This window comes from Molossus molossus, unplaced genomic scaffold (genome assembly GCF_014108415.1).
Source record: "Molossus molossus isolate mMolMol1 unplaced genomic scaffold, mMolMol1.p scaffold_m16_p_4, whole genome shotgun sequence".
Lineage (NCBI taxonomy): Eukaryota > Metazoa > Chordata > Mammalia > Chiroptera > Molossidae > Molossus > Molossus molossus.
In genome coordinates this window covers 128,672,529-128,699,796 of record NW_023425377.1, presented here as the reverse complement: position 1 = coordinate 128,699,796, position 27,268 = coordinate 128,672,529, and the positions used below count along the sequence as shown (strand labels likewise).

The following is a 27,268-nucleotide window of genomic DNA, read 5'->3' as shown; positions in this document are numbered from 1 at the left end:
CCAAACTGACATTCCTGGGATAATCCAATTTTGCTATGATGTATTATCTTCTTTTATATATTATTGGATTTGATTAGTTAACATTTTGTTTAAGATACTTACGTCTATATGTATGTGATATATTGGTCTTAAATGAAATTTTCTTGAATATGTTTGTTGTGCGTTGTGTGTTGAAATCCGTAATTCAGGTCTCATAAAGCGAGCTGGAAACAGTTTCCTTCTTTTCTATTTACTAAAAAAGTTTAAATAGAATTGATGTATTTCTTCCTTAAATGTTTGGTAAACTTCACCAGTGAAGTCATCTGACCCTGGAGTTTTCTTTGTGGGAAGGTTTTTACCTACAAATTAAATTCCTTTAATAGATATACATGTATTCAGTTTATCTATCTCTTCTTGAATTAACTTTGGTAGTTTGGGTCTTCCAGGGAATTTTTCCATTTCATTTACATTGTCAAGTTTATTAGCATGAAGTTGCTTATGTTTGCTTATCTTCTTTTTCACGTCTGTAAGATCCATAGTGAATCTCCAGATACTTTTTATTGTTATTTTAATGTGTTTTTTTAGTGAGACAAGAAAGAAGAGATAGAAACATTAATGTGAGGGAGAAACATAAATAGGTTGCCTCCTGCACACCCGGGCCGGTGATCAAGCCTGCAACTCAGGCATGTGCCCTGACCAGAATCAAACCGGCGACCTCTTGGTGTAGGGTCTATGCTCAACCACTGAGCCACACGAGCCGGGCTTGCCTTGTTATTAAATTTTTTTCAAAACCCATTTCTGATGATTACATAATATGGTGAATATATCAGTGAATTCGACTGTTGAGCATTTGTTTTTACCTCTCAATAAATATTCCCAAAGGATTTTTCAGTCTCACTATCCCCAGCAATTCACAATACTCTCATTGTACTCTTGCAGACTGGACATATCGTTGTAAAGTTTTATCAACCTTACAAGTAAACAGTGAGTTTTAATTTGCACTGTTTTGATTACTGAAGTCAATTTTTAAATCATTTGTATTGATTCGAGGATCATTCATAACCTTAACTGAGACCACAGTTACTTTTAATGGAAGTTTATAAGAATGCCTATTGGAAAACGTGTCCACCTACTGGGTACAGTTGCATTTTTAAAACTTACGCTTTTTATTTTGAGATAAGTATGGTATCACATGCAGTAGTAAAAAACAATGGAGAAATCACATGTACCCTTTACCCTGTTTCCTCCAATGGTAACAGCTTGGAAAACTACAGTCTAGCATCAGAAATAGGATAGACATCGCTTCAACCAAGACACAGGCTTCCCACAACGACAGGACCCATCCCCCTCTGCTTGACCCCTTCCTGTAACTCGGTCACTTCTGGGAGAAGACACCCCGGGCCCGGCCAAGGTCCGGCCCAGCAGACGGGCACTCCCAGGAATCCAGCGCGTCACCCGGCGGCCCAACCAGCAGCGGCGGAAATTACGTCACAGCAGTCGCCGGAGGAGGCGGGGCCTCCGTGGAGCGCGCCCAATCGGGCCCCGGAGAGGCCGGGGGCGTGGCGGCGTCGGCAGCGAGGCCCAGGCCCAGGCGCTCGGGGGCGGGGCCTGGCAGCCTTCGGGGCGGGAGCGGCAGTCGCGCGAGGCTGAGCGCTGGGCGCTGGGGGCTGGGGGCTGAGGCGAGCGTGGCGACATGCGGCCGACCCCGGGCCCCGCGCCCGCGCCCCGGCGCTCCTTCCGCGCGCGGCGGTGACTGGGCGGCCGCGGGAGTAGCCGCCGCCTTTGTTCCAGCCGCGCCCCCACGCCGCCCGCTCCGGCCCCGTCGGCTCGCGCGGCGCGGATGCGGCTGCCGGCCGGGCCTGGAGCGGGCGGAGGAGCGGCGCCGGGCGGCTGCCATGGGGAACTGCTGCTGGACGCAGTGCTTCGGGCGGCTCCGCAGGGACGCGGGGCGGCTGCAGCGCGGCGGAGGGTAAGCCGGCAGCGCGCTCGCGGGCGGCGGCGGGGCGGCGCGGGGGCCGGAGCCTGGAGCCGCGAGCCGCTGGGCGGCCGGCCCGGTGGGCGCGTCCCCGGCGGCGGGGCCTCCGGGGCGGGCGCGGGACACGCCCTGCGGGGTCGTTCCCGGCCAGGTGGCTGCACGCGGGGCCGCGGCCACGGGCCGGAGGAAGCCCGGAGTCCGACGTGGAGCGACCGCCCTCGTTCGGCGTCTGGGTCCCGGCGGCAGGGGCCCGTGCCCCCGAATTCCCGGGGTGTCGAGAGCGTTCCCCGGTCTGTGCGGGCCCGAGCCCCGGATGGCGCGCCCGTGCGCTTCACCCCGTGCGGGCGGACCGGCCGGCGCACGGCCCTGGAGGTGGCGGGTGAGGTGACTGTGCCCCAGGGCTCAGACTGAGGGTTCAGACCGAGAATGGGAACCAGAACCGAGCGCTCGGCGTACGAAATGAGGCTCTTTCAGCTTGTAGAGCAGATCGCTGAGCTCTCAGGACCCGTCGTCCCATTGAACCACGCGACTAGGCAGCAGGGTGGTTCAGCGTGAACACGGCGGCCACTCGGTTGGCAGCCGGACCTTCGGGGTTCCGCCGACACGAGGCAGCAGCCCTCGCTCAGGCCGCCTCCGGCACCTCCCTGCGCCAGCAGCTCGGTGGCTCCCGGCCCCGGGATGGAGAGACCGGGCTTGTACGGCTCGTTCGGCTGGTTTTCCCGACCTGACAGCGGCCTGTTGCGGGGAAGCCCGGCCAGAGCCACCTGACGGGCTTGTCACCTGTGTGGCCTCGTCTAAGGACTAGAAGCCGGAAAGCTTCGGCTTTGTTAGTGTTTTATTTGTCGTTTTGTTGTCCGGTGTTAAATTCTAACTGTAGTAGCGGGGTGTTCACCTCTAATCGTTAAGCGAAAATCTCTTCTACAGGGTGAGGCAAGAGTAGATTTACAGTTGTGGGTACGTGAAACAGTTTATTCCTGTATTGTTTATTAATTTCTACATTCTGTTTTTTTGTTTTGTGTTTTAATCCGTATCCGAGGACATTTTTCCATTTTTTGTACAGACAGAGTGGGAGGGAGAGAGCGGAAGAGAGAGAAGGAAACATCGACGTGAAAGGGACACATCGAGTGGCTGCCACCCGCACGACCAACCAGGGCCGGGGACAAACTGCAACCGAGGTACATGCCCTTAGCGGAACCGAACCCGGCCTCTCCGGACCGCAGGCCGACGCTCTAACCGCTGAGCCAAACCGGCCAGGGCAATTTCTACATTCTGTTTATGGACAGCCGTACACCTACTTTTGCCCCACCCTGTATTTTATGTTGGACTACGTTGGTGTGTGGGGTTTTTTGTTGTGTTTTCACGTTGATTTTATAAACTGTGTTTTCCTAGAGGATAGCATTGAAGTTGGTTGTGCTCCCTGAGCCCAGGAGCCCCGCAGCGCAGGGAAGGGGCGGGGCCGTCACCAAATCTGTGTCCTTGCCCGTAGGTAGCCATGAAAATGTAGTTGGATCTGGACTCTTCTGCTTGTGGACAAAACTTGAACAAACAAGTGCAGATGAGGCAACAGGAGCTTGTGGGTCGCAGACATTGCCATTTAATATCACGTGATGCGCCCTGACCGGGTAACTCCGTTGCTTACAGTCTCCTCCCCATACACCAAGGTTTCGGTTCTGTCCTGGGCCAGGACACATGAAAGAAGCAACCAATGAATGCATAAATAAATGGGACAACAAATCGATGTTTCTCTCCTCTCTGCCCCCCATTTTCTCTCTAAAAAAGCAATAAAAAAATAAAATCATATGATGCTGGTTTTGATCTATTTCTTTTCATCTATAAACGTAGGTTTGCACAATTTCCGTTATTCGAGTCTTCTGATTAACTTACTGTTTTACATTGATTTTATATTAGGAGCATCTAGTAAACATGCAGAGACAGGTGGTTATGATTCATTGTCATTTTCAGAATGAGATTAAATTTTACCTCTCATTCTTGTTACTTTTTTTTTTCCACCTAGTAGCTTTGATTTTTTTTTTTCTCAGCTCAAGGTCTAGATAGCTAACTGGTACTTAGTGTTAGAGCAAAAACTTAGGAATAATAGCAACTTGATGTGATTTATATTTGTCTAATAGGTCATGGCTCTTTATTCTGTAGATAGATACGTGGTTACCATTATCTCTCAGTGCATTGTCTTGTACTTTATCATTGGAGGATCTTAGGTATATATTTGTTGACAGAACTGAGTGCTGTTTCTTAAACGTATCTTGATCTTTTCATTCTCCCTTACCTTCAGTACCTACTGTTCCTTGAAACATCCCTTTTCACTACTTGGGGGACTGGTTAATTCCTCTTCCTCCTCAGGCTGACTTTCGATGCCCCTTATTTGAACATACTGTTCTAAGAACATGGTATTTGTTAATTCACCTATATCTGTCCTGTTAGACCATAAATCTGTCGGGTACATATGTCAATTTTTATTCACTTTTAAATACATGGCTATGTCTCTCATTCAGTAACCCAGGGAAGTAAGAACTGGAAGGGCCAGTACCATAGACAAGTAAGTGACTAAAAGAAGAGGAAGGTCAAGGGGTGTGATCAGAGCAGGGAGCCTGAAGCATGGCTGCTCTGTTTACAACACATCCAACAGGAACCTGGGTTTACTCCGCCCGGGTGGCAGGATACTTTGACCTTCCTGTGCCATTACGCCCTGTACATGGACAGAGTAGAATAAAGATGGTCAACAGTATCAGATGCTGCACACAAATTGCAGGGATGAAGGAAAAAGAACTAAAAGACCTAAGGTTCCGTCTAGTCATTATATTCCTCTAACTCAGGCTCCTCTTAAAGGCCAGTGACTTTTTTTAAGATTGTAACTTTTTATTTTATTTTTTTAATCCTCACCTGAGTATATTTCTCCACTGGTTTTCAGATACAGGGGGACATCGATTGGTTGCCAAGGGTTTAATATTACCACCTATGTTGATGCTATCCCTACCTGGAAAAATCTGTTGATGGATCTTCCCTTGAGATTTCAAATGGTTAAACCTTTCAAGTATTTGATACTAATTGAAAAAGTCATCTTCATTGTAATAATTTTTGCCAGAAATCTGCTTTTTAACTTTTCCAATCTTTTGTTCAGAAAAAGACTCTTGGGAAGATTTTAATTTTTAATAGACTGCACTAATTTATTATGGTTCATCATCATTTGTTTATAATGTCAAACAGAAGGTAGAGGGACTTTCCTATTTTATTTTAACAGATACTGTATAGGAGAATATGAAGAAAAGGAACAATAAAAATATATGATCTGTGAGAATTTCCACTTGTCTTTTACATAAGTCACTGGTGTACAGTCGTCCCTCACCACTTTGTACTTTGACTTTCGCGGCTTCACTCTGTCGTGGTTTGTTTCAAATGCTGTGCTGTGCTGTGCTGTGCTGTGCTGTGCTATACCGTATTTGAAAAAACTGCGATATAGTGAAGCCGCGAAAGTTGAAGCGCAAAGTGGCGAGGGACGACTGTATATAAATAAAAAATCCTACTTCACAGAAATTCATTTATCGCGGTTGAGTCTGGAACTGATTAACCATGTTAAACCAGGGCTGATTGTAAAAAAGAATATTTACCTGCTATGCAAAATAATACATAGGGCACAAATGCCTGCATTTTCAGTCAATTCTTGACAAGACTGAGTTTATCCTTAGTAAAAGATTGTCTTGATATCTGCCTCGATGATAAATATATAGGCAAGACTCTCCACTTTTGTATCACATTCCTTTCAGACTCTTCAGATTCCTTTGCATGCCGCATCCTGAGTTTGGAATGCTGCCTTCCTACCTCTCTGACATCCTTCATGTGTGGGAGTCTGTGTGCACATGTCAGCAGTAGTAGAGCAGACACAGAAACTTACTCTGCTTCATGTAGAGACAGCTCTCAGGACATAAGTGGTGTGCGACGAGGACTATGCATGGATGACTTTAGGAAATTCAGACTGTTAAGATAGGGAAAATACACTTTTATTTTCTTTAAATAGTTTTCTCAGTATGTTTGTTTCATCAGCTCAGCTATCATCATAATTGATGTGCCTGGATGTACCTGCAAGGGGTGCTTTCTTTCCAGGAATCCTGACACATTGGGACCCTCAGGTGGAAGAAATATCAGTAACCTAAGCTCTGCAGATGAACTGTCTGACTGGCATATAGTAGTGGGGATTTGAAATGACTTCTCTTGAAAGGGAAAGAAGGAAGTGGCCAAGCAGGGCTGCATCTGACCATGAAGAACACAGAAGTGCCGGGCACGTGTGGCTCGGTGGATTGAGCGCCGTCCCATGGACTGAGGTCCTGGTTCAGTTCCCGGTTGGGGCACATGCCTGGATTGAGGGCTCAATCCCCGGTGGGGGGCATGCAGAAGGCCGCTGATGGATGTTTCTATTTCTCCCTTCCTCTCTACAAAAATCAGTAAAAACATATTTAAAAAAAAATAATGTGGCAGTCATGACTGCTGAAGAAACACACAACTTCAACATAGAAGATACTGACATTGTTCAAGCTTTTCTGACCTTGATTCAGTCTTCAGTTCAAGTGCAGACAGCAGTCAAGAAATCGGGAAAAGGCTGAGACTTGGAAGGGCAGCAGCGGAAGAATTAGGAAGGTCACCAGGAGCACAGACGTGTCCTAGAGACATCTAATTACCACGTGTGGAAGGCTGATGGGAAAAATGGATCCATGTGCAAGGAGGTGTTGAGGGAGGGCTCTACGGAGACCCTGGACTTTGAGAAAGACAAAGAAATAGGTCTCGGAGCAAATTAAGCCTGAAATATTGCAGGGGCAGAGTGACAGACTGAAGTGTCCTGCTTCGGACACCTCATGAGAAGACAGGGTTCTTTGGAAAAGACAATAATTCTGAAAACATAGAAGGCAGCAGGAAAATAGAAATACCAAACACGAGATGGATGTACTCCATGAAAGAAGCCACAGGCTGAGTCCAGGGCTGAGCAGGGCTGTGAAGACAGGACACTGGACGTCATTCATTTATGTGGTCGTCAAAAGTCAGGGCTGACTCAGTGGCACATTGCACATGTGGGAAGATGGTTGGTCCTCTCTTGCATCAATTTTGGCAGCTGTAACGGAAATCATGTTACAAGTGAAAGCCATAATCTTCTGGCCCTTCCTGTAGTAAAGGAGTTTGAGTGACTTGTCCTGTACTAACTGAGTAGTTACAGTATGTGGAGCAGATATGACAGAGGTGCTTATTTGACTATAAGGTTTACTAACAGCAGAAGAGAATGATTACTTTTTCTAAATATCAACATCATTGAGTTATAATGGAGAATATTATAAGATATTTAAAGTGTACATCATGCCCTGGCCGGTTTGGCTCAGCGGTTAGAGGGTCGGCCTGCAGTCCTGAGAGGCCCGGGTTTGGTTCCTGCTAAGGGCACGTACCTCGGTTGCAGTTTGTCCCCAGCCCTGGTCGGTCATGCGGGTGGCAGCCACTCGATGCGTCCCTTTCACATCGATGTTTCTCTCTCTCTCTCTTCCTCTCTCTCCCTCCCGCTCTACCTAAACAAAAAACAAAAAAATAAAGTGTACATCATAGTGACTTGATATATGTATACATTATGAAGAGAAAGATTAAAATTAAAGTCATTATTTGGCCCTAGTTGGAAAAAAATGTAATAGATTATGTGGTTGATGTGTGTATGCATTGTTATTATTTTTATTTGTGTGGGCTTGGTGGAAGAATCGAAAACACTTAGCTTTGTATAAACATGATCCCACCATCCCGAGATGACCACTGTCAGCACATTGGCATATGTCCTTTTATTGATTGATCAATTGATTTTTAGAGAGAGGAAGGAGAGGGAGAGAGAGATAGAAACATTGGTGAGAGAGAACATCGACTGGCCGCCTCCTGCATGCCCCCCACTGGGGATCGTGCATGTGCCCTGACAGGGAATCGAACCCGCGACCTCTTGGTTTTAAAATCTGCACTATTTATATTCTTAGGTAAATTTGAAGGTTGAAGCTCAACCCCTGAGCCACACAGGCTGGGCTGGCATATGTCCTTTTAGATTTTTGTTTTGCATGTTTAACAGACTTGGGAGGTACTCTTATTATATTTAATGCATCAGTATTTTAACAACATATTTTTCTTAAGATAGTAAAAAGGAGATACATTTTTAAATTTGCTTGTATTCTGTTTTATGAAATTGATTATCATAAGCTTAGTAAATATTACTACCAATAGAAAAGCATTGGTTGACAAACCGTTTTTAAACTCATAACTAAGTTTTAAAATCTGCGCTATTTATATTCTTAGGTAAATTTGATGGTTCGGTTTTATAAATGAAATACTATATGTTAAAGAACTTAAAGTTGTTCTTGAGAAAATGTCTTTATCTCATTATATTAAATCAGTTTTAGGATTAAATTTGATTTTAAGGTGGTTTTTCTGTTTTTCTTTCCAGATCCAAATATTTTAGAACATGCTCAAGAGGTGAGCATTTAACTATAGAGGTAAGTAGATTCATTAATTTCATTGAATACAAGTATCTTCAGGGTTTTTTTGTTTGTTTGTTTTTAATTAAGGGGGAAGGATCAGGCCCTGAGTTTAGTGTGGACTGTGTATGTCAGTGTTATTGATGTTAGTGAAGAGGAAGAAATTGCGGAGGGGGGCAAAGAGGAAGTGGGCAGAAGGTCTGGGTCCTGTTCTAATGGAATCTCTATTTCTACTCAAGAAAGTGGGGGTTCTGTTCCCACCTCACACAGCACAGAGGCAGGTGCTCTTCTGTCAGTGGGGCTGAGCCCTGCAGACAGGCCTGGACCTGCCGTGAGGAGCTGCACCAGGACCAAAGCAGCGAGCTCATGTTTACATCACAGAACTGCCAGGCTCACTTTTTCTCTGTAGGCAAAACAGAATAACAGAATCTACCATTCACTCAGCCCCTACTGTGTACCAGCTACTCCACCATGTAGTTGATGAATGCATTGTACATAGTTCTTATTACATGTGGCAGTCATCCCATTCTGTGAATGAGAATCGGAGGCTTAGGTAGGTGAAGAAATTGGGCTGTATTACACAACCTGTACGTGGCAGAATTTACATTCTGGTTCCAGATTGCCGGGCTTTCACACTGTACTGTCTTCTTTATTAAATAAAAAAGCATGTAAACCAGAAATTAGTTTTTAAAAATCCAAACCAATACAAAAATATAAGTTCAAGATCCTAATTCTAAACAATTTTAAGTAATCCCTTTAAATTCCTGTATTTTCTGAACCTTTCATTGTTTTCTTGATCTTTACACAACAAAACAATATTAGGAAGAAAACTCTTTTATTCTTTCTTTCAAGTGGTTGTTTATCAAGTTTTTTTATATTTAAAATACAAATATTTTAATAGTAATAACTTTCATTAGCTAATTTGACACGGCCATTCTTATTCTCTAGAAAGACATTGTGTTGGGAGCAGTGCCTACTGTAGTAGATTTTCAGTGAATATGTGAATGAATGGATGAATACATATGAACATTGTAAGAGAAATTCTTGTTTGGCTCTTTTCAGTCCCTGGTTTTCAAATTATTTTCCTTCTTATGATGTTAATTTATTCTGAATTCAAGTGGAAAATTCTGGCAGTGTGGGTTTAAAACCCCTATATGAAATGTTCAATTCAGGTGAAATTTTTTATCAGTTTCTGATTTATGTAGATACTTTAATTCCCCTTTTTGTTTTTTATGTAAAGTCATAAATAAAAAAGATAGCTTGTCTTGGCTATCTTGCAGGACTGTTAAATATATATATATAATGAACTGATGTGTAAAAAGACAGTTAAGTATCTTACAAATATAAAGATGCGTGATTTTTAAGTGAAATGTGACATAATTATTGGTGGGATTTATACCTTAGACAAATACTTCTCCTAACACTTACTTTCTTGTTCTTTCAGTTTGAGAACCTGGTGGAAAGTGATGAAGTGAGTATCCCAGCGCCCACCCACTCTCGGTGCTCGCCGGGCAGTGCTCACAGCCGGCTCATTCTTAGCGCTCACGTCATCTTCTTTATATTTAGAATTTTTATATTTTTATTTTTACTGTTTAGTTCCTTATTTTCTTTTTTTCACTAATTTATATTAGTAAATAATTCAGAATTTTCTACTGTGGAACATATGTATAATTTGATTTACATATGGTTCTGTATATTCATTTTGTATAATATATATATGTATATATATATATATCTCAGCTACATAAAACAGGTTTTAAAAGCATTCTTTAGAAATCAAGGAACTTTAAAAAGGGATATTTCTAACCTCTTGCCCTTAGGTGGGTAAAATTCCTCTACAGTCCAGAGTAGGCCCATTCTTTAAGCATATCTTCATGGATGTATGAAGGTGGAACATGTTCATTCTACAGTCAGTTTCTGACTTTCACCATTATCTTTTTTATCAGTTATTTTTGGTTGATTTTTTGCATTTCATCTCATGTAAAACTCAGTCAATTATAAGATGCAACCCAAGTACAAAAACGTTGCAATATATTTTTTTAAGTACAGAGTTAGTGAAATGGGTATCTATTTCCTATGTCCTAGTGCAGTGAGAAGAATTTCAGTTTGCTAATGTTCATCTTCACTGAACTCACTGTATGAATTTCTGCCAGCTAGTTACCCTCCCTTGGGCCTAAAGTCCACATCTCTGAAATGAGTGAGGCTAGAAGAGTCAGGCAGGTTCTGACCTTCTGTTTGTTTTGTTTTCTAAGAAAAGACGAAAATCTGGCCTGGCTGGAGTGGCTCAGTGGACTGAGTGTCCCAGGGACTGAGATCCCAGTTCAGTTCCTGGTCAGGGCACAGCTCCGGATTGCAGGCTCCATCCCCAGTAGGGGGCGTGCAGGAGGCAGCCTATCGATGTTTCTCACATCGATGTTTCTAGCTCTCCAAAAAAAATCATTAATAAATAAAATAAATAAATATTTTTTAAAAAGAAAAGAGGAAAATGTGTCAAACCAAATTTAAATTATTCTTTAGCTCAGCATTTCCCAGTGTATACAGAGTGCTAATCTCAGTGTAAATTAGCATATTAAAGATCCTGAGAAAAACTGTTGCAAATGAAAATTACTTAAACTTGTTCAACTCAGCATTTCCCAAATTAATTTGGGTCTAAAGCCTTTTCTTAAATAGCAGTATATATTATTATCATCTGATAGAACACTAAGGAAACTGTTACCCTTTTGTTTTCCAACTAAAATTTCTTCCCCGTATTTTAATGTTTCATAGAACCTAGTTTCTTTTCCTTGTCAAACATCACTTTAATCTCCGTGTGTTTTTTGTTTAACACAGTGAAGGCCAACACTTAACTTGATATATTTTTTAATATGTTTTTATTGATTTTTTAGAGAGAGGAAGGGAGAGAAACATTGATTTGCTGCCTCCTGTGCGTCCCCTACTGGGTATCGAGCCCACAGCCCAGGCATGTGCCCTGACCAGGAATTTAACTGGGACCTCTCAGTCCATGAGACATAGCTCAATCCACTGAGCCACAATGGCTGAACTTACCTTGATATTTTTTAAGTTTCTGACAAATTCTAAATGTAAGAGTTCTTCAACCTTCAGTGTAGTTCATCCAGCATCATACTGATTTCTAAAATATAATCGATTTTAAGAGAGAGAGACAGAGAAACATCGATTTGTTGTTCCACTTATGCATTCATTGGTTGATTGTTTTTGGTGTCCCGACGGGGGATTGAACCCGCAGTCTTGGTGCTTCAGGACTGGGATGGTGCTCTAACCAACTGAACTGCCCGGCTAGGGCCATGCTACTTTTTAAAAGAATCTGTGGTTCCATGTGTTTTCCTAAGGTACTTTTTGTGTGGTAGAGTTTTCATGTTTGATCATTTTCCTTTCTGCTGATCAGTCTCTTTCTCTTGCATCACATTTTGTGTTGTGTTTGGCCAACCCCAAATTCATTGGGGCCGTGTAGAGTTTTATTTCTGCTGTTACGGAGTCATACATTTTAACGGTCAGATGAGACTAGCTTAATTATATAAGATACCTGAACCCAAATCAGTCTTGAAATTACTTATGGTTTGCTTTGAAGAAAATAAAACTAAATGTAATTTCATATTATGTGAAAGAAAACAAAACAGTTAATCCTCGTTCAAAGCAGTTATGTTCTGTAAAGTAGCTGTGAAAGCTATATTAGTGAGTACCGGAACATCACTCCTAGGTAAGATACAGAATTAGGTTCCTGCAAGCTTTTGGTTGCAACATTTCATATATTGATCAATATATAACCTTGTTTTATGTTTCTGTTTGACACCTTATTTTAATATATATTATTGACTCATTAACCTGAGCTCATAGCCAACAGCACTGAAACTAGCCTGAATAAAGCTTATGTAACACATGTATTTTCTCCTTGAGAGAAGGTGTCACAGCTTCCTTGTGCTCAGGAACACTAGGCAGCACTGTGCATGGGGTCATTTCCATGAAATCACCAATAAAAACACAGAAATGTGAAAATTGTGCCATGAAACAGGCTGTAAAAAGAACACAGCATGAGAATTGACACAAGAGGGTGAAACACTGTGCTGACTCTGCTGGGGTGTGCATGTGGGCAGTGCCTGGTGGCTGCTCTGCACCAGGCTGCAGGGCCCTGGAGGGTGCAGGGGGCTGGCCGTGAGCGCCCGTACACGATCTCCCGGGAGGGGTCTGCGCGCACGGTCCGAGAGTGATGAAGGCGTAGAGAACATGTCTGGTACTGGACGCTCGTTGGTATAGGATAAATATTTGTTAGGGAAATTAAGAAATATTCAGCGATTTGATGTTATATAATTAAGCTAGGTATTAAACCAGTAAAATTTTTAAGCTTTTAGCTTAAACACTTAATAATTAAACTTGTTTACTATGGTAAACATAGGTAAGTGGAAATATTTTGATTAAATAAAATTTTTATTGACTTGCCTAAAATAGAATTAAGCAAATGAAAATGTTTAATTGTTTAATTATTTTGTTATACAGGGGGAAAGCCCAGGAAGCAGTCACAGGTGAGGGTCTGTCTGTCTGTCTGTCTAAGGTTTCTGTGTGAACTGCAGAAGCTGTCTAAGAATCACTCTGCCCCTGTTTGCTTTGTACAGTTTACATTCCAAACCCAGACTTTTCTCTTTTTACAGAATTGAGACAAATAACACACATTTCAAAAGATTATTTTGAACATTAAATACTATAATGTACATAACTGCTTTGCTATTGAACCTGAGTTCTTACGTGTTTGTTTTTAAAAAACCATTTACATTTTTCTAATTTTAAACTTTATGCCACTTGTACTTCCTTATGATGTTCTAAAACTTGTTTTACTGATTACAGACCTTTAAATGTCTTTACATAGTAACTAGAACCTCAGTACTCTAATTTACTTAACCACTTTATATTGTTTATTTTTTTAAATTATTTTTATTTATTTTTTTGAGGTTTTTAAAGAGAGAGGAAGGGAGAGAGAGATAGAAACATCAATGTGAGAGAGAAACATTGACTGGCTGCCTCCTGCATTCCCACCACTGGGGATTGGGCCTGCAACCTGGGCACGTGTCCTGACCAGTAATCGAACTAGGACCTCTCAATCCATGGGATGACGCTCAATCCATTGAGCCTACCAGCTGGGCCCTCTTTATTTTCTTTTAAAATTACTTCAGCTAGCTACTTGAAAAATAACCATCCTTTTTTATTTTTGGTAGTCCTCACCTGAGGATATTTTTTCATTGATATCTAGATAGAATGGAAGAGAGGGAAGGAGGAAGAGAGAGAAAGACAGAAACATCGATGTGAGAGAGACACATTGATCGGTTGCCTCCCGCACAACCCCGACCAGGGCCAGGGATCAAACCTGCAACCCAGGTATGTGCCCTTTACCAGGAATTAAACCCATCACCCCTTGGTTAGAGCAGGCCAAAGCTCTAACTGCTGAGCCAAACCAGCCAGGGCAAGAACCATCTATTTCTAACTCAACGTTGAAAGTTCTTAACATCAAGAGGATAGTTAAATATGCCGTTTTATATTTTGAATGTGTATTTCTTTACCTTTTTAGTTTGGTTAACGTTTATTAAGCACTGTCGTATGGCCAGCACTGTGCTAGGCACTGGGATTACAGAACCAGGCGTGGTTCTGTACATCAGAAAGAAGAACAGCCTGGTCTGGGGGGTAGTCCTGGAGATGATTAATTTCCACCTGGGGTAGGAAAAGCGATTAAGTAGCAATTATAAAACATGCTAGGAAGTCCTTGGGGAGAGGCCCTTTGTGTACAGTGTGTAAGTGAGAGGTAGACTTCTTTAAGGAGATGACACCTGTGTTGATCCTTGAAGGTTTGATTAGTGGTGACTGTCCCAAGGGAGACAGCTTTCCAGCGGAAGAAACTGAATGAACAGGCGGGAGAAGTGACTGGAAAGAGGGAGGCACAGGGAGCTTGGTGGTGATGGAAATGTTCTGCATCTTGTTTCGTTGGCATTAGTTACACAAGTGCACATAGTTGTTACATCTTGAGGAACTGAATACTTAAAATTTGTGTTATATTTTATGTAAGTTAGACCTCAGGGAAAAAAAGCCCTGACAGAAGTTAGGGCCAGAGGAACAGCAGTAGGGACGTTACCTGTCGGTGGCTGGTTGAGACCATGGTCGTTTTTCACATCGTCTGCCCGAGGTTGGGAACAAGGAGGATGGGCAGCGGAGCCCAGACAGAGCAGTGTCTAAGGACTGAGTGCTGGACAGGAGAGGAGGAGAGGGATCTGAAGACAGCTCAGGGGTGGTGGTGAGAAGGCCCAGGAGAGCAGAGCAGCCACAGGAGGAGTGGATATGGACGAGACCAATGGAATGGGGGCCGGTCAGCACTGTCAAAGGAGCCAAAGGAGCAAGGGCTTCAGCCTGCCCGGTGCTTGCCAACAAGCCACTGATCCCCTTCGCTAGAATTATTAGAGAGATGGGAGTGGAGGGAGACTGCAGGGGCTGCTGAGAACATCGGGTCGGGACGTCGGAGGTAAGAAGCACAGCGTTCGAGCAAGGAGCTAGACTGCCTCCTCCTGGAGGGCCACCTGGTGCGCTCGTAACCTGTCTCCACCTTGTTCCCTCACGTGATCTGTGTCCTTCGAGAGGTTGCTGTGAGGACTCAGTGAGTGAATATACGTGACGCACACAGAAGAGAGCCCGACACTTGCTGAGCACTGGCTGTGCGTTCGGGGTCTGGGATCTGGGCTGACATGGATGAGAGGAGGAGGAGCTACAGGTGGATCTAGGTCAGAGGAAGGCTTTTCCTTTCTTCTCTCCTTTCCTGCCTCCTTCCTTCACAAGAAAGAGGTGGATGCGGACAGGAGGCTGAGGGTGCCAGGAGCTGCCAGGTCGGAGGAACTGGGGTGCGTGTGTCAGGAGTGGGGGTGTAGCTGTGACCCTGTGCAGATTGAGGAACGCCATCTGGCTGGAGGGTGGACTCAGGTGAGGGAGGAGCAGCAGGATCTGAAGGAATCGTTGGCTGGACTCATCGTTTCCCACTGGTGGAATGGGCTTTAAGGAGAAGAGAGTCTGAACAAGGAACTGAAGGTCGTGAACACTCTTAAGGTCAGAGTGGGGTGTGAGGAGCAGTTGACCATATATATCAGTAAAGGGTTGTTGTTGAGGGTCAAACATGCTGGATTTTCTCTGGCAGCTCTCAGCAGAAAGGGCGAATCACACTCATGGTCCGAGAGTGGGTCAGCTGGAGGAGGAGGCACAGTGACGGGTGCGGGCGGGAAGTGTGTTGCTGAGAAAGTGGCTGAGATCTGTCGTGGCCACACTGACGGGAAGTGACACAGGCCAGGACAGGGTCGAGATGAGCAGACGGGGACGGTGTGCAGTGAGCATTTCTGGGTGATGAGGTGGCTGGAGCAGAGGGAAGGGGAGGAGCTGTGTTTCTCCAGAGGTGGCTGCAGATACATGTGCTCTGAGGATGGGCCATTGTTAGAATGTACCCTGTTTGCCCTGATGCACTAACACGTTTTTATAGGACAGTTTGAGAATCTTACCGTTTTCATGTATTTTATTTGGACTCGAGTCATCAGAAGTTGTCTTTCTTTTTCTCCCTCATTTCCTGTGCAGGCCTCTCACTGAAGAAGAGATTGTTGACCTAAGAGAGAGACATTATGATTCCATTGCTGAAAAACAGAAGGATCTTGATATGAAAATTCAAAAAGAGGTAAATAGTCTTTTATGTATATTAATATAAATGGTATGTTTGTAGGGGAAAGTTGTCGTTAAATAATACATGGATACAAGTCATTGGACCTATATTTAGATATATACAGATCAGTTTATGTAAAAGTTAAAAATTATTTCAGCCTATTATAATCTGTTTCAGTTTGGTTTAATTTATTATTAATTATATGCAGCCCAAAATGAAGAGAATACATTCTCCTAAAAATAATATCTTAATTCACAAGTTGAGACTCTGGCAGGATATATGCACCTTTGTGTTTAAAACCAACTTTAAAATTTTACTCTGTTTCACAATAAATGTGGTTTTTTAAAAAGTCTTTTTGTTTGTCTCAGATTATTTGTTCTTAGTAATTGAACCAAGTACTTCTAACGGTCATAAATGTTGTATTTATTTTAATGTCTTTACAGAATGGCCTGTAATTACAATAGATAACCTATAATAGATAATATTAGCTTAAAGGAAAAATTGTGTTGAGATTTGATGCCTAGGTTTTATGAAATGCAGGAGATTGTCACCAGAGCAGTCTGTATGCTCTTAGGAATGGTGAGAAGGTGAATCTGAACAACTTGATGTAATGCAGCTCAGAGGACGTGGGACAGTGAGACGAGCTCTGTGGAAACTCCTGAGTCCACGTCCGTAGACGGTGGGATGATTGGCCTGAGGAGGCCCAAACCCTTGCCCTCATCAGGGTGGAGGCAGTGGAACCATGTCAAGGTTCTGAGGAAGAAGTGGTTCTGTATTTGTGCAGATTGCATGCTGCTACTTCATAATTCCGGGTTCTGAAAAGTTCTGTAATGTGATGGATTTCATTTTAGTTATTTGGTAGAAGAAGAAATTGAAATGAGCAATCAAAAAAGTGTGAATTCCATGATGCTTTGAAGAAATCAATTTTTAAATAATTTACTTTTATTTTATAATAGAAACATTTTATTTTTAGAGCAGTTAGACAGGTTCTGCTTTTGTTAACCCTTATTGTTTTGTTCATGCACAGTTAGCCTTACAAGAAGAGAAGTTAAGACTAGAAGAGGAAGCTTCATACGCTGCCCAGCGTGAGGCAGCCAGGGCAGCAAAGCAGCGAGAGCGCGCGGAGGTGAGGGCCCGGCGCCCGGCCGCTTCCCCTGCTTCCCTGGCAGGGCGCAGCGGGACTTGGCCTTTCCCTGCAGTCAAGGCTTTGTGTTTAACGAATGTGTTCATGCCTTCGTGTTTAGGGACTTAAAAGCGAATTAGATGAACTGTTAACTACAAATAACATCAAATGATACGCTTGATACTGAATGCTTTAGATTAGCAGACACTAACTCTTGTTTATCCCAAAGATCCATTTTGGTTTTCTAAAATTCAGTATTCTTCTGGAAAAACAAATATTCTTTTAAACAGAAATAGGGCAAAGCTAGCCTTTTTTAGTTTAATTTTGTCAGTTTTTAAAAAGATGGGTCCTTAAATTGCTAGAATTCCTTACACTTCCCAGAATCAGGTAAGCTGGGCAGCTCTGCCCCACAGGGATATGGTACGTTTCTCATCTGTGTTCTTGTGTTTTGGGGAGACTGGGCTTTTGGGTCTTGAGAACTCTGGCATGTTAGAGAAGGCACCAGATTTACCCTCTTACAGTGTGCTGACGGCATACGGCATTATAACACCAGGTGGCTTGGATGGCGGCACTAATGGAGCCTGGCAAAGTGGCAAGAACTCTTCTGAGTAGTTCACAAGTCCTACCTTGCTTTGTCCTCACAACAACCTGAGGAGATAGGTAGTGTGTTGAGTCCCCATTTTATAGATGAGGAAACCGAGGAACAGAGAGGTTAAGTACTTGGCTTGGGATTCTACAGCCAATAAGGAGCAGAGCCAGAGTTCAGGCTCAGCAGTGCTTAGCCAGTATCCTGCTCAGTGTCTTCCAACATATTTTGCCTATATGAACTCTCTGAGACTGTTAGGTTAACTGACATGGTACAAAGATCTTGTCATAGACAATTACAGTAACTTAAACTAAAACGTGTCTGTCACAGGCTATGTGATTTCTGTGTGACCTGTGTCTTCTCTCTCTCACTCGTGTGTGTGTGTGTGTATTTCAGCAGAATAATTCTATTACATGGGGAATGTCTTTTTTTTTTTTTTAAGTAAGTTCTAAATAGTGGACAAATTTAACAATTCACCTCTAAGAAATAAAAGTATTTTTCTGGTTGTAATGGAGGCAACTCTTTTTACTGTAATGAGTTCTCATCTGCTCGCCTTCTAAAGACTGGAGGCACTGCATACTGGGAAGAGCATCTGTGTTCTCTTCCCAGGCTGAGCATTGAGAGAGGCACACGACAGTCCCTGCAGCCTGCACAGCACACCCACAGGCAGGTGCACAGGACAGGAGGTGCCTTGGACCTTCACCACAGTCCTGTGCACCTGCTTGGCGCCTTCCAGCCTCTGCTTTACAGGTAAAGGAACAGGAAGTAAAGGACATGCCAGGGACACAGCTGATCACTGTCAAACCACAGCTCCGCCAAGTCTCCTGGGTCCCTGCTGCTGCTCACCCAGAACAGAACCTCCTGCACTGTGTTAGCTAGTCCATTCTTGCCCCTCATCCTTCCCGTTACTAGAAGTTCTTAGGTATGATAAGAATGTAAGGATATATCTTTTTAAAGCTACTTTTAAAAACACTGACTATTTTGACTACTCGAAGATTATACACTGATAAATTAAGAGAAATTTTACCCATAAATATAAGCATATAGAAGTAAACTGATAAATTTAAGGAGAAACTTCAATAGAATAACTTCCTAAGTTTTGGGGTTGTATTTTTAAAAAAAAAAAAAAAGAAAGAAAGAAAACTACAAACAGTGCATTTTGGCATTGCACAGCTGGTCTTGACAAGTCTGCTTGGGCAGCAGTGACTGATCGTTCCGTGTTCCCAACCAGGGCAGAGCAGGCGCTGTGCACGAATGCCACCACCCCAACCCTGCGGAGTGCCAAAGGTGAGTAGAGGGCCACCCTTCTCGTGGTAGAAAGTGTTCTCGCCTTTGCATGTCTGTGTACAAACCGTGTGTGTTCCCCAGACAGTCATTGCTTGTCAAAGATACTGTCTTGCAAGAATAGTGAGAACATTTGCCTTTTTTTATGTTGAAAAGTGACCATCATTTTTTTAAAATTGATTCTATTGCAGTTTTAGGGGTGGTTGCATCTTCTGTATAGAAATGACACCATAGCATACTGATTGCCTTTGGGTGAACTTTGTGCCTGGTTGTGTGTGTCTCCTTTAGCCCTCTCTGCTCTAACAATGAAGTGTTATTTTTTTTTAACAGTGTTTCCTACTCATTCAGAGACCCTTTCCACACTTCGTTATTATAAATTGTAAAGTGAGACTTAGGGCTAAGCTATGGAGATTTGACATCGGGATTAATGGAAAACTTATTTTTAATTTATTGCTAACATTAAAAAATTTAAGACCCATTTTTATTTGGTCATTCTAATTGTACAGTAATTATGAATTTGTGTGGGATAGACCATTAAGCCAAAGAGTCATTATTAATCTATATATGCATTATGTTACATCTGCTGTGCATACATTAAAAAATTGTTTCACTGTTATTACAGTTCAGGACCAGAAGACGACTTTGAATCTTGTTTGAGAAATATAAAGTCACAGTATGAAGTTTTTCGAAGTAGTAGTAAGTCTTTTAAAATATTCTGTGTACATTCAGTTAAAAGTCCTTAATTATATAATACCATCTTTCCTCGAGTTGGAGCCAAAAAAGGGGCGGAGGGTTGGAACAAAGAACCTCAGGCTGTTTCTGTAGACTTAGGTGGAGGTCTGGGCGTTCGCTTCCATTTCTACTCCAACTCCACCCCCCACCCCCCACCCCAGAAAGAGCGGAAAGGAGGGGACCGTGCAGCGTGCACTTATTCGGTTCTTACGTATTGATTCATGAGATGGACGTGGGTTTCTCTGTGTCTGAAGAGTGGAAACTCCCAGTAATGGAAGCAGGGTAGTGGTTACTCTGGAAAATGAGGCTGCTTTTTGTTTGTTTTGTCATTTTTTTATCTTTTCATTTGTTCTTTGCCCCCTTTGTAATTGACTAGTAAAAATAATACCTAGACTTTATTATATTTGAAAAGTTTATAATTCATTTAAATTTGCATGTTAACTGTGCTCGTTGATGGCAAAAACAAAAAGAAAAAAAGGGGGTTGAGGGGAAGCCCTGTATGTTATTCTAAACAAACTTAGAGATGCAGTGACACAGCCATTGTCTCTGTGCCATTAACGGGAAGACGCATTTGGGGAGACGATTAGTGCAGAATAAGTGCTCGTGGCGAAGAGGACGTGAGCACATTGACTGTTGGGTTCTGTTCTAGGGCTCTCGTCGGATGCCACCGTCCTGACACCAAATACAGAAAGCAGTTGTGATTTAATGACCAAAACTAAGTCGACTAGTGGGAACGATGACAGCACGTCCTTAGATCTAGAGTGGGAAGACGAAGAAGGTATTTTATATTGAATTAACTTGGAATGTTTATTCCCATTATTGTTAATTTATACAAATCAAATTAGTATTTCACTTTTAAACGGAAATGAATGCAAGGCTTTGAAAAATCAGTATTAGAAAAAAAACATCAGTATAAAAATTTCTTAGACTCTTATTGTATTTGTGATTATCATTTTTTAATAAATTATTTACAAAGTTATTATTTTTAACGTTTTTTGAGATTTAGAACGTAAATGTTGTTTTCTCATTTTGAGGATTTTGTAATTCAGGCCATTGGTCCTCAGTAAGAGGAAGAGCTGCCCCCTTGTGGGCAACCTCAGGCCAAAAGTTGTCTTGGTTCATTGTCAAGGAGGAATTTGTTACTTTTCGTGATAGCACAGAAGCTGTAACACGGGGGATGTTCAGGATGTTCGCTAAGCTGCAGTTTGTTTACATAAAGAACCTGCTTTAGAGGGTGATTCATTCACTGCTGTGACCTTGGTGCCTGATACATACTAGGCAGTTGATAAATATTGAATAAATGAAGGCATAAATGTTGTAAAGATTAAATAAAATTTGTATATAACACCCAGTACAGGGTGTTGCAAATAGTAAGTACTCAAAATTATAGCTAAAATGTGGATATTTTTTAAAAGGCTGTTTCACTGAATAAAGCTCAAGTTTTCATTTTCATTTTAAGAAATTGTTAATGCATAAAGGAAGAAGCAATTACAGAATATAGGACTTTAAGAAAAATAATAAGCATTAAATTTTTCATAGAACTCTGAGAAGGAATGGACCTTAGATCTTTCTCCAGTCAAAGCCATTTGTTCTGTCAGTAAAGAAACAGATATGTCAGGAATTTGAATAATTTTACCAAAGATTGTATTAACTTAAATCATCTTCTCAGCTGAATATTGTTTCCCTTTTCCTGTACTTACATTATTGCATATGTGGGTTCCAATCATCAGACTTTAGATTTATTTCTCTTTTAGCATCTTGTTCAGTTTGATTCGAAACCTTTCCATCATTTGAATTCTTGATTCTGTCATCCACACTGCAAGCTAATTGGATTTGTAGATGGCATGACTCTGGAGGTCAATATTCAAGTTATTAACATAATTAATTGTTAACTTGCTAGGTGAGGGCAGAGTCCACTAGAAACTTGCTTGTAGGTCGATACACAGTCTAGCTTCCTGTAGACTTAGTGTCACTCAGTCACATACAAACCCACAGAATTGTATTAGCAGCTTGTCTTTGATCTTGTCTATAGAAATAACTTGCTCAGCTGGGTTGAGTCTTTGAATTTTTCACTAGTGACAGACAACAGTGATACTGATTTTAATGTTCTATTACTGTAAGGTTTGATTAGGGTCAGAAAACAAAGTCATTAAATGTGTCTAGGGGTATTCTCTTACAATCCCTTTTCTAGTCCTTGATGTAATTCTATTACTGATGTTGATCCTCTACTTACAGATTCAAATTCCTATCCTCCTGCCTTCCCTCTGCCTACAAAATGACATTGTTTTTCTTCCAAGAATTTATATACTTTCAGTTTACTGACCAGTTTCTTTCTGTTCAGAATTAGATCTACAGTAGTTTCCCCGGAAAGATCTCTGCTCTGTTGTGGTAGCAGAGTAGAGAGGGGCACAGACTTGGAGCTCTGTGACCTCGGGCAGGTCACGTTCTTTCTTTCTCGGTTTCCCATCTGTGTATGTAATATGCATGAAGGAGGTAGAACATTAACGGGAATCTACGTGCTGGAAAAGTATGTTGTTATCCTTATCATTAGAGTTGTTACCTCTGGGAAAGGAAATTTCTGGGTAGGAAAGGATTTGGCAGGTACACAGATTTGTCCATATAAGACTAATAGCTATTGAGGTCCTCTGTTCATTCTGTTTGATTTATGGATCTTCAAACATTTCATCTTATTAGATGGTCAGTGTTGCGTCAGAACTGTCCTTGAGTTAGTAATAATGTACATTCTCCGGACCGCAGGCCGACGCTCTAACCGCTGAGCCAAACCGGCCAGGGCTAATGTACATTCTTATCTAAGGCACACCCTGGGGTGAGACCCAACAATTACCCGTAAGAAGGCCTCCATAGTACTGGTCCTTTAAGTTAACTCACAAATCCAGTCTGTTAAATACAAACTATATTGTTTAACTGGGAAACCTTTTAATACAGCTTTTTCATCTTTACTGAGATTTTTAATAACTTTGGCCAAATAATAGGAATGAATCGCATGCTCCCAATGAGAGAGCGTTCTAAGACAGAGGAAGACATTCTCCGGGCAGCACTCAAGTATAGCAGCAAAAAGCCTGGAAGCCATCCTGCATCAGCCTCTGACGACTCCAATGGGCTGGAGTGGGAGAGCGACTTCGTGAGCGCCGACATGGATGATAACGGCAATTCCGAGTACTCTGGCTTTGTAAACCCTGTCCTGGAACTGTCTGATTCGGGCATGAAGCAGTCTGATGGAGATCAACTGAAACGAGAGGGTAAAATTTTGTGACCCTGCTTAACAGTTACAGCCAAATGCTAAAAACAAACGAGAATGCATAAATTGTGCTGAGCCTTTTCCTAGGGAGGTAGAAACCATGTTGTAAATGCTCGTAGAAAGGACTGGGAATGATGGGCTGTATCTGAATTGCTTCAGAATTAAGTGCAATTTCATCATCTGCCTTCTGTTGTTCAAAAACAAGTGAATGTTCTGTCAGGTTATTAATTCCATTTGTTTTAACTCCTTTAGAGCGTTCCTGTTTGCTGTTGGTAGATTTTCATTTCAAAACTATTGTTAGTTTTACTTAGTATGTTTTCGTAAGCCTGCTTTAGTAGATAGATGACTATGAAAGTATCAGACGTTTTGTGTTGATGCTCAGCACACGGGAGGGAGCCTGAGGATGGACCAGGCTCAGGGTTAGGAGTGTTCCCTCTTCAGCTGCGTCTATTCCTACAGCTCATTCACACTTTATTACTTAATAGTAAGCACCATTAAATTTAGTAGATGACCTTGAAGAAATGCTTGAGTATCGTTTTCTTTCTACACTTACTGCATATCCAAGTATGATGATGTTGATTCAGTCTGAAACAAGGATGTGATAGGACAAGTAAGTTTTCAGAGTTTGGACACTTAAAGTTGGTAATCAAAAGTAATGTTGAAGAAAATAAATACTCTTAGGTTTTTCACTTTCTTTTACATGCACTATAAATGAATGAATATTGACTTTAAATTAATTGATATAAAATTTCTAGGTATCATTTTTTATATATATATACTTCCAATGCCTGGTCTTAGAAAGATCATATTCTCTGTGCATTATTTAGTAAGAAAGGAAAACCTAAAAAAATAATACGGGTATTTCAAAGTAAATAAAATCCTTTCTGGTATGAAAGGATCTGTTGATTTTTATTAAGTGTTCCTTTGCCTTGTAATACAAGGTGCATTAGTGGGATAGAACTTAGTGTATCAATACATGTAACTACTTTTTGTGATATACAATGAACTCTCTTCTCTAAAGTTTAGGCATCAACTTAAAAAGCCAAGGATATGAGACACTCCCTAATCGCTTGTCTTGATTTTGCTGAGGATTGATATGATTTCAGTAAGCAAACTCTTTTCATTTTTTTCCTTAGTGTTTCTTTCTTGCAACAATGACAGTGCATGTTTTTAAAAATATGGGAAGGTCCAGATGTAAATAGTAAAGTTCTTGCTGTAATTAAAAAAATCATGTGGTCCTTTCAATATTTGAACTGCTAGGCAGTGACATCTGTGGTTTCATCTCTTTTCTTATCTCACAGAAATAAATATGACACTTTAAATATATAAACATATTAGGCAATGCTATTGTTTATGTCTGTCTCAACATGATTTACGTTGTAGCTATGTCATGGGAAGTATTCTGAAGGTAATCTATATTCACACTGCCTGTTATGCTTTTTGAAGTTTGTATACATGAGATGTATATATTTGGTTTGGCATAAGCTACTACTGTAATTTTTGCATTTGGTTTATAAAAATTTTTTTGAAGGAATGACAACTTCTCAAGGATTGTGAATAAACACATTTTTACATTTAAAAATTGAATTTTTAAGTTATTATTTTACTCCATAAACACGCAATAATTCTGACTTCTGACATAATTATTTTATTAAATCTGCTATGAGGACAAAAAGGAGTGAATTAGTAAAGCAGGCTGGAAAACTCTGTTTTAGCTGCTGAGAAAAGGATACTAACTTCATATGTTTGTTAAAAACACTGGAAATAACTGATTTATTCATCAAATATCAGAGACTCTCCTGTGTCTAGTAGGGTAGCAGGAACGTAGCAGTGAAAAGACCTACCAACTTCCTGCTCTTTGTTTATATTCTGGTGAGAGACAGACAGTAACAAGTAAACATATAAATGGAAAGTCACAGGAACAACTACGAAATACACAAGACGACAGGACAGAGGGTAGCAAGCAACTGAGCGACTGGTTCTGATCAGTGAGGGAGGCTTCTGTGAGATATTTGAACTGAGACACTGTTGAGCAGGAGCCAGCCAGGTGAAAAGGCCAGGAGAAGGGTGTGGTGAGAAAAGGGAACAGCAGATACGAGGGGAGGTAGGAGAGAGTTTGGTATATTCCGAGCATAAGAAGACCGCTTGCACTGAAGCGTTGTGGGGAGGTGTGGTAACAGTGTAGTTAGGGGCCGGACTGTGTAAGGCCTGTAGACCATGGTTAGACTAGGAAGCCAGAGCCTGCAGTGAGGTATTTGCATTTTCTGAAGATGGCTCTAGGCGCTGTGCAGGATGCTTGTGAGAGGGCAGCCCCATGGGCCGTGGAGTGGCTGGGGGTGGTCATGCACAGAAGATTGATTTTAGAAGTGGAACCAACAAGATTTTCTAATGGGTTAGACATGGGGCAAAAGAAAGGGTGGAAGCCAAGACCACTCAGTTGCAGTCCCTTGTATCAAAACACCCCCACCTCACTGAGCAGCCATTCTTTAATGTGACCTGAGCAGAGCTGATTGGTAGGGTTGCTCCCCTGACCCCAGCTGACCCTGTGTGGGACTGGGATCGGGAGATCATTCTCTTTGGATGGCTGATCAATCCTGGGCGGCGCTGGTGGCCACGTGTCAGCCTGTGGAGTGAGGAGCATGGAGAAGGGCGCCCACCACATGGGGGCCGAGCTGGGGGTGTCGGAATCACAGCCACGGTCTCAGCCACACTGTCCTTTCCTCAGAAAGACTTTCAAAGAAAATGGTTAAAGAATTAAACTTGGATTAAACTTTTATTACATGCACGATGCTGTTAACATTTTGAATTCAGGGAATTAAAAAATTTATAGTACATAAAAATCAAACAGTTTAAAATGTGAGAAAATGGAAAAATCTACTTTTAATACAGTGGTTCATTAAAATGTTACTGTTTTTAGATGCTGAATATAGACAAGAACCTTATTCTTGGGAATAAACACTGTAGTTTCATAGACAGAAAATCAAGGTTTTATTGCTCGAATAAGCTCCCACATTAAAACCAAAGTGGCGTGCGGACACTGCTCCAGAACACACGCTCTTTCCCAGGGCTCTGGCGCTACAGGTGCCAACAGGCTCCAGGACCAGCAACGGCTTGGCTGGAGCTTTGACCTTGAAAATGAATGGCCACTGTGAAATAATAGGACCAAGAGATGGTTCTTACAAAGGAAAACATAGGACTGAAGTCAGGCATAAAGGCAAATACTATAACCTCGTTTGACAACATGCCCTTCGTCACAAAGAATACATCTTGTACATTAGCCCTCAACAGACACACAGCTGACATTTTGCTCCGTACATCTAGGAATGCAACAGGTGACCAAGTCAATGCCTAACACAATTCACAGTTCCGCATGGCAGTTCTAGCTCCCAGGTTTGGCGGCATTAACAGATGACAGGCATGCACCACACTAGACTCAGCAGTGTCTGCAGAGCCCTACACTCTCCACCCCGCTCCTTGTGCCCTCTCTGTTAACAGTTCATTTTCATCCATTTCTGTGGGACAGGGGCTCTGAGTGGCCCAGGGTGAAGAACTGGAGAGCTCAGGTATGGGCAGGTGTGCTGGCCAGTGGTTTTCCTGCAGGAGTGGTCTTGGAGACATATTAAATAGAATCTCAAAAAATTCCATTGACTCTCCATCTTCCTTCTCGATCAGAAACTGGTACTCGCCACACCTGACAATGCACTTGTACGGCAGGTCTGTTTTGTGTAGGTAGCCCAGTTCCTTGTTGTCCACAATTAGATTGGTCTTCTTACTCATATTTTTAATTTCAAACGAGAGAACTGAGCTATCAAACTTTCTAAACAGCTGCAGGGAAAACTGAACTCGGGAAACTTGTTTGTCCTGAAAAGTATAATGACAGACGTTGGAATTTCGGCCAAATTTCACCACTTCGCTGGAGGGGAGTTTTTCTCGGTTATAGAACCTTATTGACTGGAATATTCCACTTTGCTTCTGGCCAGGATGGTATACGGTGACCTGGAGACAAGTCATGGTCTCTTCTGTGTCAGCGTCTTCGAAACTGGACATGATGGCAGCGGAATCCACCTGCTGCAACAGTCACACGGCAGGTTAGTTCCCTCCCTGCTGCAGACGAGTCCTGACTCTAATATCTGGATGAACATCTTC

The 27,268-nt window shown here is 42.1% G+C and overlaps 1 protein-coding gene and 1 non-coding gene across 5 annotated transcripts; both read left to right on the top strand.

The window, feature by feature from the left end:
- The first annotated feature begins 1,844 nt into the window (after nucleotides 1-1,844).
- On the top strand, nucleotides 1,845-27,268 carry AP1AR (adaptor related protein complex 1 associated regulatory protein). 4 transcript variants are annotated; one of them, XM_036240804.1, is made up of 12 exons: nucleotides 4,450-4,508; nucleotides 8,421-8,469; nucleotides 9,400-9,482; nucleotides 9,896-9,922; nucleotides 12,961-12,986; nucleotides 16,057-16,153; nucleotides 17,166-17,264; nucleotides 19,079-19,134; nucleotides 19,754-19,827; nucleotides 20,513-20,641; nucleotides 22,857-23,123; nucleotides 27,103-27,264. In XM_036240804.1, exons 3-12 carry the CDS (start codon nucleotides 9,474-9,476, stop codon nucleotides 27,213-27,215), a joined length of 897 nt encoding a protein of 298 aa, XP_036096697.1. In that variant the 5' UTR covers nucleotides 4,450-4,508; nucleotides 8,421-8,469; nucleotides 9,400-9,473; the 3' UTR covers nucleotides 27,216-27,264. The 4 variants fall into 4 exon arrangements, with proteins under 4 accessions (XP_036096695.1, XP_036096696.1, XP_036096697.1 ...); XM_036240806.1 differs by lacking the exon at nucleotides 4,450-4,508 and adding an exon at nucleotides 8,861-9,004; XM_036240802.1 differs by lacking the exons at nucleotides 4,450-4,508; nucleotides 9,400-9,482 and adding an exon at nucleotides 1,845-1,948 and having other exon boundaries at nucleotides 27,103-27,266.
- On the top strand, nucleotides 4,538-4,647 carry LOC118616705. The gene has a single exon (XR_004956680.1). It is a non-coding gene; the product is annotated as a small nucleolar RNA SNORA11 (small nucleolar RNA).